We start from the raw sequence: 14,435 nt of genomic DNA, 5'->3' as shown, positions 1-14,435 counted from the left end.
ACTGTCCATCTGGCGGCTCGCTGGGACGCAGGAGAAGCCCCCGCTGCATGCTCAGGCCACTCCCGTTCGGGTTTCCCGCCGCCCCCGTGAAAGCGGTGCCCGACGGCTGAGTCAAGGGGGCAGTCAGATCAGAGCCCACTCAGCTGGACAATAGTGAGACCCTGCAGACCCCCTGCGGGGAGGCGGGGCCGTGAGAGAGAGCTCAGCGCCCTGGTGGCCACGTTCAAGCCACACTCTCCCACTTAATAGCTGGGCGACCTTGGGCAGGTTGCTCCACGTCTCTGTTCTTCAGTGTTTTCGCCTTGAACTCTCGCTCCCTCCACTGACAGTTTATCCTAGTAAGTGCCAGCAGTTCTATTCATTGCTAAGTGAAATCCAATGAGCCCCCGTATCAGGGCAATCCCCACCCCGAAGGCCGTGCATTTTCTGACTTTCTTCCGAGTGTATTGAGAAAGCGGGTCGTCGCCTGCACACTTTCCAGATGAGCACGCGTCGCGCCCTTTCAGACGACTGCGTGTGGGAGAGACACAGGTTACACGTCCCCCATGAAATGAAAAGCCGTGCGTCTTGGAATCCCCCCCGTGGTTGCGAACACAGACGTATGTAAGCTGCTGAACTTCAAGGTCGCCCCGCGGGACCAGGAGAAGGCAAACGCCCCGCGCCTCCCCCTCTCTCCCTCCCCTGTGCACTGCTAGCCCCTCTGCGCCCCGACAACGGGCTCCCCGGACGGCTCCCCGCGCTTCTCGCGCCCCGGCCTCCGGGGGCCTGAGATGGCACCTCGTCGGGGACGGCACGCTGACCACTCTCCTCGCAGTCGTGCTCCGCAGCCCTGGGCCGCGGCTGTTGTCCGCCCTCTCGTCACCAGACACGTCTCGTGCTGTCTGCTCTCGGTCTGTGTCCCCTGTGAGACTCGGGGCCAGCGGAGCGGGGCATGTGACATCTGTGCCGCTAGATCAGCAGTGTGCCCGGACACTGCCCGCCCGGCTCCCCGTGGGCGCTCGCTAACTCTCTCTGAGCTAACAGATTGATGAATGGCCTTAATTCCACGTCTCCCAGCCTCCCCCGGGGCTGCAGAGTTCCCCCTCTCGGCCGAGGCACCACCCTGCCCAGCTGTGGCACCGGAAGTGAGGGGTTTAAATATAGAATGACCTCGGCACAAGCGGAACATGAAATGTATTACTTCTTCATTTTTAAAAGACCACGTTAAAAACCAGAAACGTGGTGGCACCCGACAGCGTCCACTGGTTCTCGAGAGGGGTGAGAGGGTGGGGGCTGGGGGCGCAGAGCGTGCCAGCCTGGAGCCTGGGGCCAGCGCCCCTGCGGGCCCCTGTGAGTCCCCCAATGCCCCCCGTGCCCCGCCGGGCACTCGAGGACCCGCGTTAGGTGCTGCTTCCGACACCCACGTTCACCCCCTTACGCTGCCCCTCTGCAGCCCGACAGCCGACTGTGTCAGTTAGTGCACGTGGCCGGTGCTCCAGCCGCTGGAAGTGCACGTGTGGCCCGGACGCCGCGAGGACGCCCAGCTACTTCCTCCACGCTGCCCTCCTTCCTCCTCTCTGCCCGGCAGAGCTCCGCCCAGAGCCGCCACCACCCGGCAAACTGCCCGTCGGGATGGCGGCGTGGCTAAACGTGGCGGGGCTCCCGCACGGCCACATCGGAATTACCCCCGAACTACAGAACAGCTGCCACTCAGAGCCACCAGAAGTCAAGCTGAATGGGAGCCCTACAAGGAGGGGGTGAAAGAGGAAGTCACGTCACGTCTGGTAGGAGGGCAGAGACGCGGCTTGGGTGGGCCCCGCACCTGTGTGTGGTGCTGACACCTCGGGAGGGGCAGCGCAGGAGCGAGGGGCCCCAGCCCCACACCAGGCCCCCCCACCCACGGTTCCAGTTCCAGGAAGATGAGTCCCACAGCTTCTAGCTGTAAAAACCAGCGGGGATCAAGGCTGTGGGAGATGGAAACTTCTGAAGTCTCACACTGTTCCTCTTAAAGGGGCCCGGCAGGGAGTCACTCTGACTCACTCACTCACTGTGAGCTCCAGCTCCGGGGCAGCAGACTGGAAGGCCCCAGAGACAGACGGGAAGGGCTGAATTGACTGGCATCGGGGCGAGAGCTGATGGGGGGAGGGGGGCAGCTTTCTGGACGGAAGAGCTGGCAGAGGCCCCTGTTCCTTTGCTGAGCCCTCCCCCCACAGAGCCGGCGGAGGGACGCCAGGTCTGGGACTCCACCAAACTGGCCCACCCTGTTTGCCCTGCCCTGAAGATTCCCTGAGGCCCTGCCCCACCCGACTTTTGGGCCAGCTCCAGCTGTTTCCAGTGGCTTTTGCATGTGAGTGGCCTGTCTTGGCTGAACCTTCAGATTTTCCGGAATTCTCCCTCACAAGCAGCATCTGGCCTCAGGGAACCCCGAACCTCTTGCTGAGTTGCCCCGGGCCTGGCGCTAGCGACCACTGGCCTTGGTTCGCAACTCGGCCCCGCTGGGCACTTCCAAGCCCAGCAGGAGCAGCAGCCGCCTGCAGGCCGCTTTGCAGCTCATGCTGCCCCAGTCTAGATGGAACACAGGCAGTGGCTGAACCCCACGGCACCAACAGCGATCCAGAGGAGGGTGCACACAGCCTACACGTTGAGCACCCACCCAGCTCGGGCGGGCGGGGAGGCTGTGGCCCCGGACCCTCTCCATCAGGCAGCGCTCACAAGCCTGGGACACGTAGCAGCCCCACCCAGTATATGAAATCAGACACAGGCAGGCTGCCAAGATGAGGACACAAAGAAACACGGCCCACATGGAGGGACAGAACAAAACTCCAGAAAAAGAATAAACAAAATGGAGAAAGTAATTGATCAGATGTAGAGTTCAAAACACTAGTTATAAGGGTGCTCAAGGACCTTAGTGAGCACCTCAGGAGCATAAAAAAGACCCGGTCAGAAATGAAGGATGTACTAATTGAAATAAAGAACAATTTACAGGGAAACAACAGTAGAGTGGATGAAGCAAAGAATCAAATCAGCAATTTGGAATATAAGGAAACAAAAAAACCAACCAATCAGAACAGCATGAAGAAGAAAAGAATTAAAAAAAAATGAGGATAGTGCAAGCAGTCTCTGGGATAACTTCAAGAGTTCCAATGTTGGTAACATAGGGGTGCCACAAGGAGAAGAGAAAGAGCAAGGAATTGGGAACCTATTCAAAAAGAGAATGAAATGAAACTTCTCTAATTTGGTGAAGGAACTAGATCTGAATGTGCAGGAAGCACAGAGCGTCCCAGCCGAGAGGGACTCGAAGAGGCCCCCTCCAAGTCACATGGTAACGATAATGCCAGAGGATAAAAATAAAGAATCTTAAAAGCAGCAAAAAGAAAAGCAGTTAGTTACCTACAAGGGAGCTCCCATAAGACTGTTAGATAATTTCTCAAAAGAAACTTTGCAGGCTGGAAGGGACTGGCAAAAAGTGTTCAAAATGAGGAAAATCAAGGACCTACAACCTAGCTTGCTCTACCCAGCGAAGCCGTCATTTAAAACCGGAGCGCGGAGAGGGAGCTTCCCGACGAGAAGGAGCTAGAGGAGTCTGTTGCCACCGAACAGCATCACGTGAAACGGTAAAGGGCCCTTTGTGAGAAGAAGAAGATCAAAACTATGAACAACAAAATGGCAATGAATTCATACCTATCAGCAACTGAATGTGAAAAACAAAATAGACAGGGAGAACAGAGACAGAAGCGTGGTGGAGGCAGAGAGCATGCTGGTGGTTGCCAGATGGGAGGGGGGTCGGAGGTGGGTGGGCGAAGAGGCGGAGAGATTAAAAAGTACAGGTTGGTCGTTACAGAGTGGTCGTGGGGGTGTAACGCACAGCACAGGAAACGGAGCAGACAAAGGACCCACGGACACAGACAGCGGGGTGGGGCCGGGTGAAGGGGGGCAACGGGGGAAAACTTGGGTCAACAGAATAGCATAAACGATTTACAAAAAACCAGAAATGATGTCTCCAGCACCCCTGGATTGGTTCACATCTACTTCATCTACTTTTTTATTCCAGTAGCAGCCACTCTGAAAGCGTGTCCGACACACCGCTGAGCAGCTGTAAGGATTGTGCCAAGGAACGTTTCCTGCGGGCAGAGCGCCACTTGAATCCGTCAGGGCAGAGACAGAGCCACTGCAGCCCCAGTCCCCCGTGCAGAGCAGCAGAAAGGAGAGGAGGAAGTCCCCAGGACCGCGGGCAGGAACGGCGTCTCTTATCTGCACGGACAGCGCCCTGCCCTTGGGAGCCTGTCATCTCGCACCAGAGCTGTGACTTCCTGTCCGGAGGACCGTGCCCACAGACACCCCGCTCATGGGCCCCCTGACGGTTGGGTGATCGGGGCCACCGGGGCTCAGGAGCCTGACGGGGTGCCCTGGCCCCCGACAGCCTCCGGCCCATCTGGGCCCCCACGCCACGTCACTGTCCTCTCACTGACACTGCGCCCTCTTACCCGGCCGGGTGGCTCTCAACACCCAGCGTGACGTTTGCGCACGGGAGGGTCTCAGCTCACAGTTGCCCCACAGGTGGATGCACGGAGGGAGCTCTGCCTAGAGTTCCCAGTGTTCGTGGTAGAGAGAGGACAGGACCCCCACAGCGGCCAAGCGCAGTGTTTCCAAAGCTGCGGGTGAGGCTGGACACGGGAAGACAGGGAGGACGCCCCGAACCATGGCCACAGGCGACGTGGGGGGGACGGGAGGGGCCTTACCCAGCTCGTCCTGGCAGAAGCTGCCCGGCGGGTTGATGTACCTCATGGTGCTCACGTCCAGCCTCCAGTTGTGCTTCGTGCATTTCACGGACCTGGGCGCAAGGGGGGCGGCCGTCAGAGCCAGCGTTCAGGGCCGGGGGGTGCAGCTGTGCCGTTGTCTGCAGGCCACAGCCGCACCGCCAGGGAGACCACCTGCTCTCCAGCAGTGTTGGGGAGAGCGGCTGCCCCTGCCCCCGGCCCCCCTTCTAGGAGAGAGGGGAACAGCCTGAAGGAGCCCCGGACCTTGTGACTAAGCAGCGGGTGGGTGAGTGAGTGAGTCCCCCAGCACACCCTCACATGGGACCCATGTGCCCTGGAACCTCTCCTGCTTATCAAGCTGAGAATCACCTCTAAATTCTTAGGGGGAAATTCAGAAAGTTCAGCAAAGGCCCCAGCCCTGGCTGGGTGGCCCAGCTGGCTGGAGCGCTGTCCTGTGTGCGCACCGAAGGGCTGGGGGTTCGCCTGCCATTGGGGCGAGTACGGGAGGCGGCTGACCGATGCTTCTCGTATCCATGTTTCTCTCTCTCTGTCTCGTATCAATAAACAGATGGGGATTTTCAAAAGTCTGCCAGTGTAAAGAAGAAAGGAAAGGCCCTAAAAGTCTGGGATCAGTGAGCTTCCCTGAGCAGACGTGTGTAAGAGCCCTGGACTTGCCAGGGGACGCTCTGCTGCCCCGCTCCCTGACGGGTTCCCCACGAGCGCCTGTGCTGCCAGACTCCAGGGCAGGAGCCCGCAGTCCCCGGGGAGGGGGCGGAGCGCCCAGGTACCTGCCGTCCAGGTCCTCGATGTCCCTGATGAACAGGCCCCCTTGGTGCTTGCACAGGTTCTTGCACGCCCTCAGGCAGCCCTTGTCCTTGTAGAAGATGTAGTCCCGGCCGGTGCTCTTGTTTCGGAAGAAATTGATCCCTTCCTGGAGGCCGGCGACCTCCTCAGGGGACAGGCACAGCAGGGTCTCGGCTCTCTGCTCGATGCTGGGAGGGGGCACACGTTTGGAGGGGAAAGACGAAGACTGTCAAGGTCTGAAGAGGACTGACCATCTCTTTTTCAGTGAAGACCCGGTTCCAGCCCCTCCCCCCCGCAGCCAGGTCTGGGGCGTGGGGTGGCACCCTCTCCCTGTGCCCGGTCCCCGGCAAGCACGTCCCCGGCAAGCACAGTGCTGTCTGTCACTTGCCTGCCCATCGCCGGCACCCTCCTGCCTCCTCCTGGCTACTTAGAAAGAATGGTCGCTGCTTTTTTGTTTCTGTTGTCTTTTGACTCCCGGAGTCAGTGGAGAGAGGATGTGAACGCCAGTTCACAGTCATTTCCGTTGGTTGATGCAGAGTTCCTCCCTCCACCACACCAGCCCAGGGCAGAGGGGCTGAAGCTAACGCAGCAGTCAGGGCGTCCGGGTCCCTGGATGTGGGGCAGAACCCTCAACAGAGGGCAGAAGCTGCTGCTGTGCTGCTGCCTCTTTAAAGATTTTGTTTACTTTTAGAGAGAGACGGGGAGGGAGGAGGAAAGAGAGGAGGAGGAACAATCAAGTGGACCCAACCCAGGAACATGCCCCGACTGGGGAAAGGGGGATCGAACTGGAAACCTTTTGGCTTATAGGTCAACGCTCAACCCACTGAGCTATACCAGCCAGGGCTTGCAGGAGCTTCTTAAAGACTGTGTCTTCTCTACTTTCCTGTCCCCACGACTTAGCACGCCGCCTGCCAGCTGGTGTCTTCAGAGCAGCTACTTAACAAATGAACCCTCCCACTGCACTGAATGTGAATCGTTTACAAAAACCTCCAGCTGCGAATGAGCATTTTGTTTTTTCATATTTCTTTACAAGGAAGCTAACTATGTTACACGTCCCAGCTTCCAGTTTCTGCACAAACTCTGATGCACCTCCGGACCCTCAGGGGCAATGTAGCCTTCGCAACGAGGGGTTTCAGACTGTCCTTCTGCATATCTCGGGGGTGGAGTCTGGTGCAGGGACTTCTGCACTGCAAACCGAAAGCAGTGGTCCTCGTGGGTTAACTGAACGCTGGTTGGCAGTTCAAGTACCTTTTCGGCCTTTTTACTTTCACTTTTAGGAGTAGTGCAGGTTTTTTACACAGGGGATTCAAAACAAGTTTCCAGAGCCCCCCGGGGTGGAGAACCCGGGCACACTGGCCCCACCCTTACGCCATAAGGAGGCGGGGCCCGCTCCGTGTTGAGGGCGCCGAGTTTCTCAAGGCCCATTCCCCTTGTTTGCAGCCCGAGTCCCTGGCGACTCTGTTGACAGCAGATTTGAAATGCTTCCAGAAACACACTTCACACTCCTCTGACTAGAAGCAGCCCTCTGTAAGCCTCATGAATTTTTTATTTAGGATTTTTTAATTTTCAAAAGACTTTTATGTATTCATTTTTAGAGAGAGAGGCAGAGAGGAGAAGGAGAGGGAGAGAAACATCCACGTGTGGCTGTCTGTCATGTGCCCCCTGCTGGGAACCTGGCTCGCAGCCCAGACATGGGCCCTGACTGGGAATCGAACCAGTGACCCTTGGGTCTGCAGGCCGGTGCTCAGTCCACTGAGCCACACCAGCCCGGGCCCTAGACTTCGAGTTTCACAGCCAGAGAACCCTGCGCAGCCTCCGTGCGGCCGCTGGTGCGCTGGGCTCTGCCCTGCGGGGCTACACGGGTCCAGTCACCCCCCCCCCCCCCCCCCCAGTCCGCTCGTCTCCTTCTGACCCTGTTGTGCCCCCCAAACCCGCAGCGATGTGTCCGCAAGGGCACCGACACGGTTACAACACCAGCACCCGAGCCTGGAAGACACCTCCTCCCAGCACACGCGTCGGGAAAGCCTCAGTCTGCGGGGTGCAACGGGACCCCGGGGAGTCCGCTGTGAGGGCCGCCGGTGGGCGGAGCCAGTGCCGAGGGCACGCAGTGCGCCGCCCCTCGTGGTCCCTGGCCTTCGTTACGGTTCTGATGCTCTGCGTTTTCCTAGCTCCTGCTGGGGTGCTGATTAGTGTGGTTGTAGTTTTATTTCCAGGTCTGCTATAGAGAGATGTAACTTAAAGAGACTGTGGTTAAAAAAAACCATATAATGAAAATTTTACCACGTTAACCGTTTTGCAGTGCACCCTTTGTCGTGTTAAGTATATTCACATAGTCGTGCGTCAAATTTCCAAAACTTCCCTCTTGCAGAACTGAAACACCGTGCCTACTAAACCGTAACTCGGTTCCCGCTTCCCCCAGCCCTGGGTAACCCCCGTTCTGCTCTGTGTCTGTGAATCTGAGCACGTTGGACACCTCACGTAAGTGTGACCGCACAGCATCTGTCCCTGGGCGACCAGCTCACGGCACCAAGCACAGGGTCCTCAGGACCCGCCCACGTTGTGCGGGCGGTAGGAGTCCCTTCCTTGTGAAGGCGGAGCGTCACCCCACCGTGAGAATGGGCGGCGTTTTGAGTCTCTGTCCATCAGCCAGCTCACGGTTTCGTGGCTGCCACCTCTGGGCCACTGGGGATGGCGTGGCTGTGCACGTGGGGGCGCGTACAGGTGTTCAAGCCCCTGCCTTCCATGCCTTGTGTTAATACCCAGAAACGGGATTGCTGGGTCCTGTGGCAGTTCCGTTTTTTAGATTTTACTGATTTAGAATATCTTCCTCTGGCTTTATGGAGACATAATTGACAAGTAAAACTGTATGCAGTTGATGTGCACAGTGTGATGCTCTGATGTGCGTGCGCCGTGGAGAGGATTACCACCGGTTGTCCAGGCTAACGGACCTCTCATCAGCTCACGTGGTGGCCCCTGTGCTCTCTCTCTCTGTGGTGTTGCGCTCGGGAGCTACTCTCCCCACGGCCTCGTCTCAGGACACGGCGCAGCACGACCCACTGCAGCCCCCGCGCTGTGTGTCAGACCCCGGAACTCCCTCACAGCCACCGGAGGCTTGTCCCCTTTGGGGAGGTGGTTTCTTTTTTAATTAAAGAAAAATGTAAAGTAAATATTAGCCAAAGAATGTAGGCAGATGGCAAGTAGCTGCACAAAAAATACTCAACGTCACTTGTCGTCAGGGAACAGAAAACCGTAACGAAACGAGAGACCCCCACGCACCGGTCAGGATGCCTAAAGCCCGAAAGCCTGGCAGTGCCCGAGGGTGACTCGGGGAGGGAGCCCCAGGAACTGACTCACTGCTGGTGAGAGGGAGCACGGCGGACCCTTGGGAGTCCGGCTTCGCGCTTTCTTACGAAGCTTCGCGTGGCCTCACCACGTGACCCAGCGAGCACTGGTAAGGCGTTCACCCAACGGACCGGAAAACTCACGCCCCCCACGAAAGCCCGCGTGGGAATGTGTCTCGCAGCTCTACTGGTGATTGGCCACACCTGGAAGAGGCCAAACTGTCCTTCAGGGAGGGGGTGGCGCACACGGGGGGGTGATACTTGGTGCAGAGTAAGTGCGCTGTGGGCTTTCGATGTGCAGTTTTTGGTCTGGCATGGGACTCCGCCCTAATAACAAGTGGAAAACGGGATACACTGAAAATCAGCGGCTCTTGTTACATGTGTTGGAGAGCCGGGGTTACAGGGCAGACGGCCGACCCCAGGCTGGAGGGACAGCAGGCGGGCACAGGGGACAGCAGGCGGGCACAGAGAGCCGCACGCACCAAGTGGAAAGTCACAAGCAGGTCCCTCCGCGGGACCGACGCTGGGTTCCCGTCCCTCAGCTCTTCGTGTCCCGCTGGCCACCGCAGGGCGCGAGGCGCCCTAAAGCGGGAAAGCGCGGTCTAGAGGGACCCCACAAGCCCCAGAATCAGACTTAGGTCTGGAAGGGAGGTTGGAAGTATCAGGTCAGGAATGGAAAAAACCATCCAAATGCAAAGGGCTCGAACAGGAAAGGCAGACAACCCTCCAGGACAGATGAGAAACCGCAGAGAGAGGGAAACTCGAAGAAAGAGAAATAATAATAATAATAATAGTATTTGTAACAGATAAAGAATTCCCGTGATGTGGCCGAGGACAGACCCCCTGAGCCTGAGGGTCCGACCGAAGGAACTTCCCGAACTGGAGCGAAGAAAGGTTCGGTCTCCGCACGCCCCACACAGAGTGCCCAGGGAAGCCGTGGAGACCGCCCCGGCTCCGCAGCTGCACCCGACGCGGCCGCGGGCTGAGACGGGGGCTGGGGGATGGGGCAGCACGGGAACCGGGGGAGCGAGACTCCGCGCAGGGCAGCCGCACAGCCAGCCCCCAAACGCGACGAGGAACCGGTCAGCAGAGCCACACGGAGCCAGAGTGAACAGAAGACAAGGAAGGCTGTGTCCAAACTGGGTCTTGGACAGGTGACAGGGGCTGCTGGGTCACACTCTCTGGACACCTGAGAATATCCCCTTTGTCACCACAAAGCCACGGGCCTGCAGGAGCCCAGCTTCAGGCACCTACGTAGTTCTGGGGGCAACCAAGGTCAAGGGTGGATCTCAGCAGGCTCAGCTAGCAGCTACTGAGACATTCAGAGTTCAAGGTGAAGCTGTCGCAAGCATTCAGGAAAACCCACAGACTCCAACTGCACAAGAGGAAAGAGAAGAGGAAGAGGCTGATGAAACAGGGAGGGGAGTTGAGGACACGGGCTCGGTCGATGTCACAAGCAAACGTGGCGAGAGCAGGGGCAGTGCCAGCCCCGAGGAGCAGCGGCGGTGGCACTGTGCCTGCTGCCACGGAGCTGACGCGGTGCCCGTCTGAACCAGAGGACCCTTCTCGTGCTGTTTCAGAAGAGCTACCGTGGCTTGGTTTGAGATTGGTTCTGTTTCTATCACCAGTGAGGTTGTGGCTTCTTGCGGGAAAAAAGAAAAGAAAGGAAGAAAGAGCAAAGCAAAGAGAAAACAGGCTCCCCACCCTGAAAACCGGAACAGAGTAGTCAAGAAGGGTGGCTCAGACCCAGAAGGTGTAACGTAGTGCGTATGAGAACGGCAGGAGAGTAGAGAGGAGAACAGAAGACATGTGTGAGGTGATAGTGGCTCAGAATTCCTCCCAAATGAATGTTGGATACCAACCCGCAGATCCAAAAAGATCCAAGAACACCAAGCATGGTCAATGCCCCCCAAAATGACATCTAGGCTGAGCTCACTGAAATTTCAGAAAATCAAAGATAAAGAAAACATCTTGAAAGAAGCCAGAGGGGGAAAAAAACCTCTTATTTATCAAGGAACAAAGGTGAGAATGAAACATGAATTCTTCTCAGAAACCACACGCACGAGAAGAGGGTGAAGTTGCACAACCGAAGTGTTGAGAGAAAACCCCCGAGAGGGAACGGACAATCCACATGGGCGTGCGCCCCTGAAACAGGCTGAGAAATGACCAGCCATCTCCCCAGACGGAAGGCCCAGGCCCACGGGGGTCTCCGGTTGAACTCTACCACCCTTTAAGGGGGAAGTGAGACCAGCTCTGTACAATGGCTGGTTTGTGCCGCACCCTTACGGTGTTGTCCTTTCACAGGTGACTCACACACGGGACGGCACCACATTCCGCTGGCTTTTAAACCCTCCCAGCAGCTCCCAGCACCCACACGGCCTCCGGCCCCGCGGCCCGACCCGGCCTTGCCCCCCGGCAGCTTACTGGTCTCCTGGTGTGCCTCCGGCCATCCCTCTGTTTCCTGTGTGGCCGCCTCCTTCCCCTCCTCCGCCACTGCGCGCTGTCGTTGCCCAGGGCTAGTGCCTGGCCGGTGGCACCTGGTCCGGGATCTCACCCTGCATGCAGGGGACTCTCGGGCGCGCACATGACCGAGCAGGGCGGAGCTGTGTCTGAGGAGCACCTGGTCCCCGGCGTGCCAGCAACTCCAGCCAGCACGCCTCGCCTGTCCCCAGTCCCTCCAGTGCCCCTTGCGGCACTCCCCGTGACCTCTGACCCCTCCCCCTCGCTCACTCCCCGACTCCGGTCCCTCAGGGTCCCCGCTCACAGGGACCTTGCGACCCTCGGCCTGCACCACCCGAGCTGCCGCCACCTCCCTGCTGGACCACTGCCCAACCCCTCCCTGGTCACCCCGCCTCCACTCTCTCATCTGCTCTGCCCACGGCGGCCAGGGTAACATACTTAAGATGGGTTTCAAACACGGTTTTGCCCTGCTGCCCTTCCCCCGCCCCTCAGGAGTGCATTCCTGTCCCTCCGCCGTTCTGAGGAGAAAGAACACAGCTTCTGGCATGGCCTCAGGGCTGACACCTGGTGACTCCCAGCCTCTCCCTCCAGCCCCGTCTGAACTTTGAATGGCGCTTGCTCTCGGAATACCAGCTGGCCTTGCGTCCCCCCCCCCAACCCACCCGGCCCCAGGCTGTGCCCGGCGCCCACCGCCTCCCCCCGCCCCCAGGGCCAGGCCCGACTCACGCTGCGGCGGCGGCATCTTCCCGGAGCGCCAGGGACGGCCCCGCCCCCCGCCCGCACGCCCGCAGCACCGGGTCCTGACTGCCCCTTCGTCCGACTCCACGTTGTCCCGGTGAGGCTCATCCACCTCTGCGCCCCCTAAAAAAGCTGAACACCGCCCGAAGGGAGGAACCGCGCCTGCGTGAGTCTGCCCGTGCACCCCGGAGCCAGGGCACCCGCGGGTTCCAGTTCCTGTTCGCTGAACGCATCGGTGCGCGTCACAGTCAGCAGCCCAGGGCGGTGACGTCCCACAAGCTTTGTCACCAACCTGAGACTCAGACCCCCCCCCCCCCCCACGTCGAGACTGTCGCCAGGACAGCTCCGGGCTGAGCTGTGACCTTGTGCTCCCCTGGATGTCACACCACGGACACTTTAAGAGTTAAATGTCCCCCAGACAGCGCCCCCCCCCCCATGAGTCAGCAAGGGTCTGTCTGGAGGGCCGCGGGCACCAGCCTCGACGCTCCCAAGCGCCCACCCAGCTCACAGGGCCCCGCGCCCCACGCGCAGGCCAGCGTCTTGGTGACGGGGGCTGGGAGGCTGATGGCACTTTTGAGCCATGAACTGGGGGCACCCGCTAGTCCAGGGCAGCCCTCAGCTCCAAACCCTGCGTCCTCCGGCCCCTGACCGCCCCCCCCTCCCCGCACCCCCCAGCCTTGAGCCTTTCGGATCGCTCTCGACCCTAAAGCTTTCTGAGCTCTGGGCCAAGCAACAGGTGAGGCACTGACGGGGAACCAGAAGTCCCGCTGGAAGCCAGAGGAAAGGGAGCGCGACCTCCTGACCGACGTCTCTGGAGGCCGCGGGGTTGGGGGGGGGGGGGCTGGCAGAGGGTCCCAGCAGGGCACGCAGCCGAACCCCCACCTCCGCCCAGGAGCGCTCGGTTCCGGGACCTTTTCTCCGGCCAGAAGACGGATCAGCCGAGACACGGACCCTCAGTTCAGGGGTGGGGGCGGGGGGGACGGGAAAGCGTACCTTCGCTCCATTCCAGGTGGGAAGAGGCGGGGCAGCACAGACACAGCTCCTGGGAGAAGGGAGAAGAAACACAGGGAGGCTGAAGCGCTCTGGGAAGGGATCCTCGGGCTGCAGGCGGCGCGCTGGGAGCCAATTTGATTTGCTCTCTGCGAGGTCAGGAGGCCTTTGCCGACGCTGGGCGGGCGGCAGCCGGCCAGGCCCCGGGCGCCCGGCTCGGCGTCTGACGCGCCTCTGCTATCTGCCCACCTCGGCCCGCCGGCCCGGCCCCGCCCCGCCCCGCCCCGCCGCGCAGGGAGTCCAGATAAACTCCGGCTCCCCGGCTGGCACGGGGGGGGGGGGGGGGGCGTGCGTGCGCGTGCGTGGGGGGGTGCGTTTTGCAGGCCGATAAGTGGCGGTAAATTAGAAACCATTAAGGAGGAGTTATTACCGCCGCCCCCCCCCCACACCCCCCCCCCCCCCCCGCACTCCCGGGCTCTCCGTGCGCTCCTGAAAGCGCGGCGGAGGGCGGCGGGCGTCGTCTCCGGTAATGGACCCGGAGTGACGGCTCGGCCGCAAAGCAGAGGGCCTCGGGGAGCGTCTCCCTTCGGGGGGTGGGGTTTGCTTCCGGGGCCCTCCTGGCTCCCGCGGTGCGCCGTCTCCCCGGTCCCGGGAGCCTCGAGCAGCCTCGGGGCGGGGTCCCAGCCCGGGTCCCCCGAGAAGGCCTCAGTCTTCTCTGTTTCCCACCCCCCCGCCCCCCGTGGGGCTGGTCCTCGTCTTTCGGCCGGTCCCCGGGGTGGCCTCAGAGGCACAGCAACGGAGGGGGCTCTCCGGGGTTCGTCCGCCCACCTGGTCTGACGCCTCAGCTCGCACCCTCCGCCGTCGTGGGGGGCCCTCACTCCCTGCCTCCCCGGTTTCTCCTCCTCCCGGGTTCCCCGAGAATTGTGTCCCTCAGGTGGGCACCTCGGGAACGAGGCGGTGATGCCGGGTTCCCCGCGGTGGCACGCTCGCGGGAGGGAGGCTTGTTTGTGAGACTGGGCTTCTGGGGCCCCGGGAGCGTCACCTAGGCCTCGAACTCCCCACGGGGCTTCCGCGAGGCGGGCCCCCCGGGAGAGCACGCCTGCCCTGGCTGGAGAGAAGAATGCCCCGATGTGGGCGGGCACAGGGCCAGCCCGGGCCAGCTGGCCCTGCAGGTGTGGCCGGGGACTGAGTGCGGCCAGCCGGGGGGGGGGGGGGGGGGGGTGCCCAGAGCCTGTCCACATCCAGGCAGCAGCAGGAGCGGGCAGTGGGGAGTCTGGCGTTCACTCGTGGCCCAGGGAGAGGCCGGGGCCGGGCAGCACTGCCCACGCCGCCTGTTCACTGCCGTGCACCCCCTACGATCTCACAG

The 14,435-nt window shown here is 60.6% G+C and overlaps 1 protein-coding gene across 3 annotated transcripts in view; it reads right to left on the bottom strand.

The window, feature by feature from the left end:
• Positions 1-13,277, bottom strand: part of LOC114489509 (cytidine monophosphate-N-acetylneuraminic acid hydroxylase) — a 32,811-nt gene extending 19,534 nt beyond the window's left edge. Inside the window, exons 1-3 of one of the 3 annotated variants that reach the window (XM_036014986.1) lie at positions 13,073-13,277; positions 5,525-5,728; positions 4,719-4,810 (exon numbers count right to left, since the gene is read on the bottom strand). In XM_036014986.1, coding sequence (XP_035870879.1) covers positions 4,719-4,810; positions 5,525-5,728; positions 13,073-13,083 — 307 coding nt within the window. In that variant the 5' untranslated portion in view covers positions 13,084-13,277. Of the gene's footprint in view, positions 1-4,718; positions 4,811-5,524; positions 5,748-5,928; positions 6,136-13,072 lie in introns of those variants that run through there. The other 2 variants (XM_036014985.1, XM_036014987.1) reach the window with 2 other exon arrangements.
• Positions 13,278-14,435: the final 1,158 nt, after the last annotated feature.

This window comes from Phyllostomus discolor, chromosome 14, assembly GCF_004126475.2.
Source record: "Phyllostomus discolor isolate MPI-MPIP mPhyDis1 chromosome 14, mPhyDis1.pri.v3, whole genome shotgun sequence".
Taxonomy (NCBI): Eukaryota; Metazoa; Chordata; class Mammalia; order Chiroptera; family Phyllostomidae; genus Phyllostomus; species Phyllostomus discolor.
Note: the sequence above shows the minus strand (reverse complement) of the source record. Positions and strands in the feature narration are given on the sequence as shown.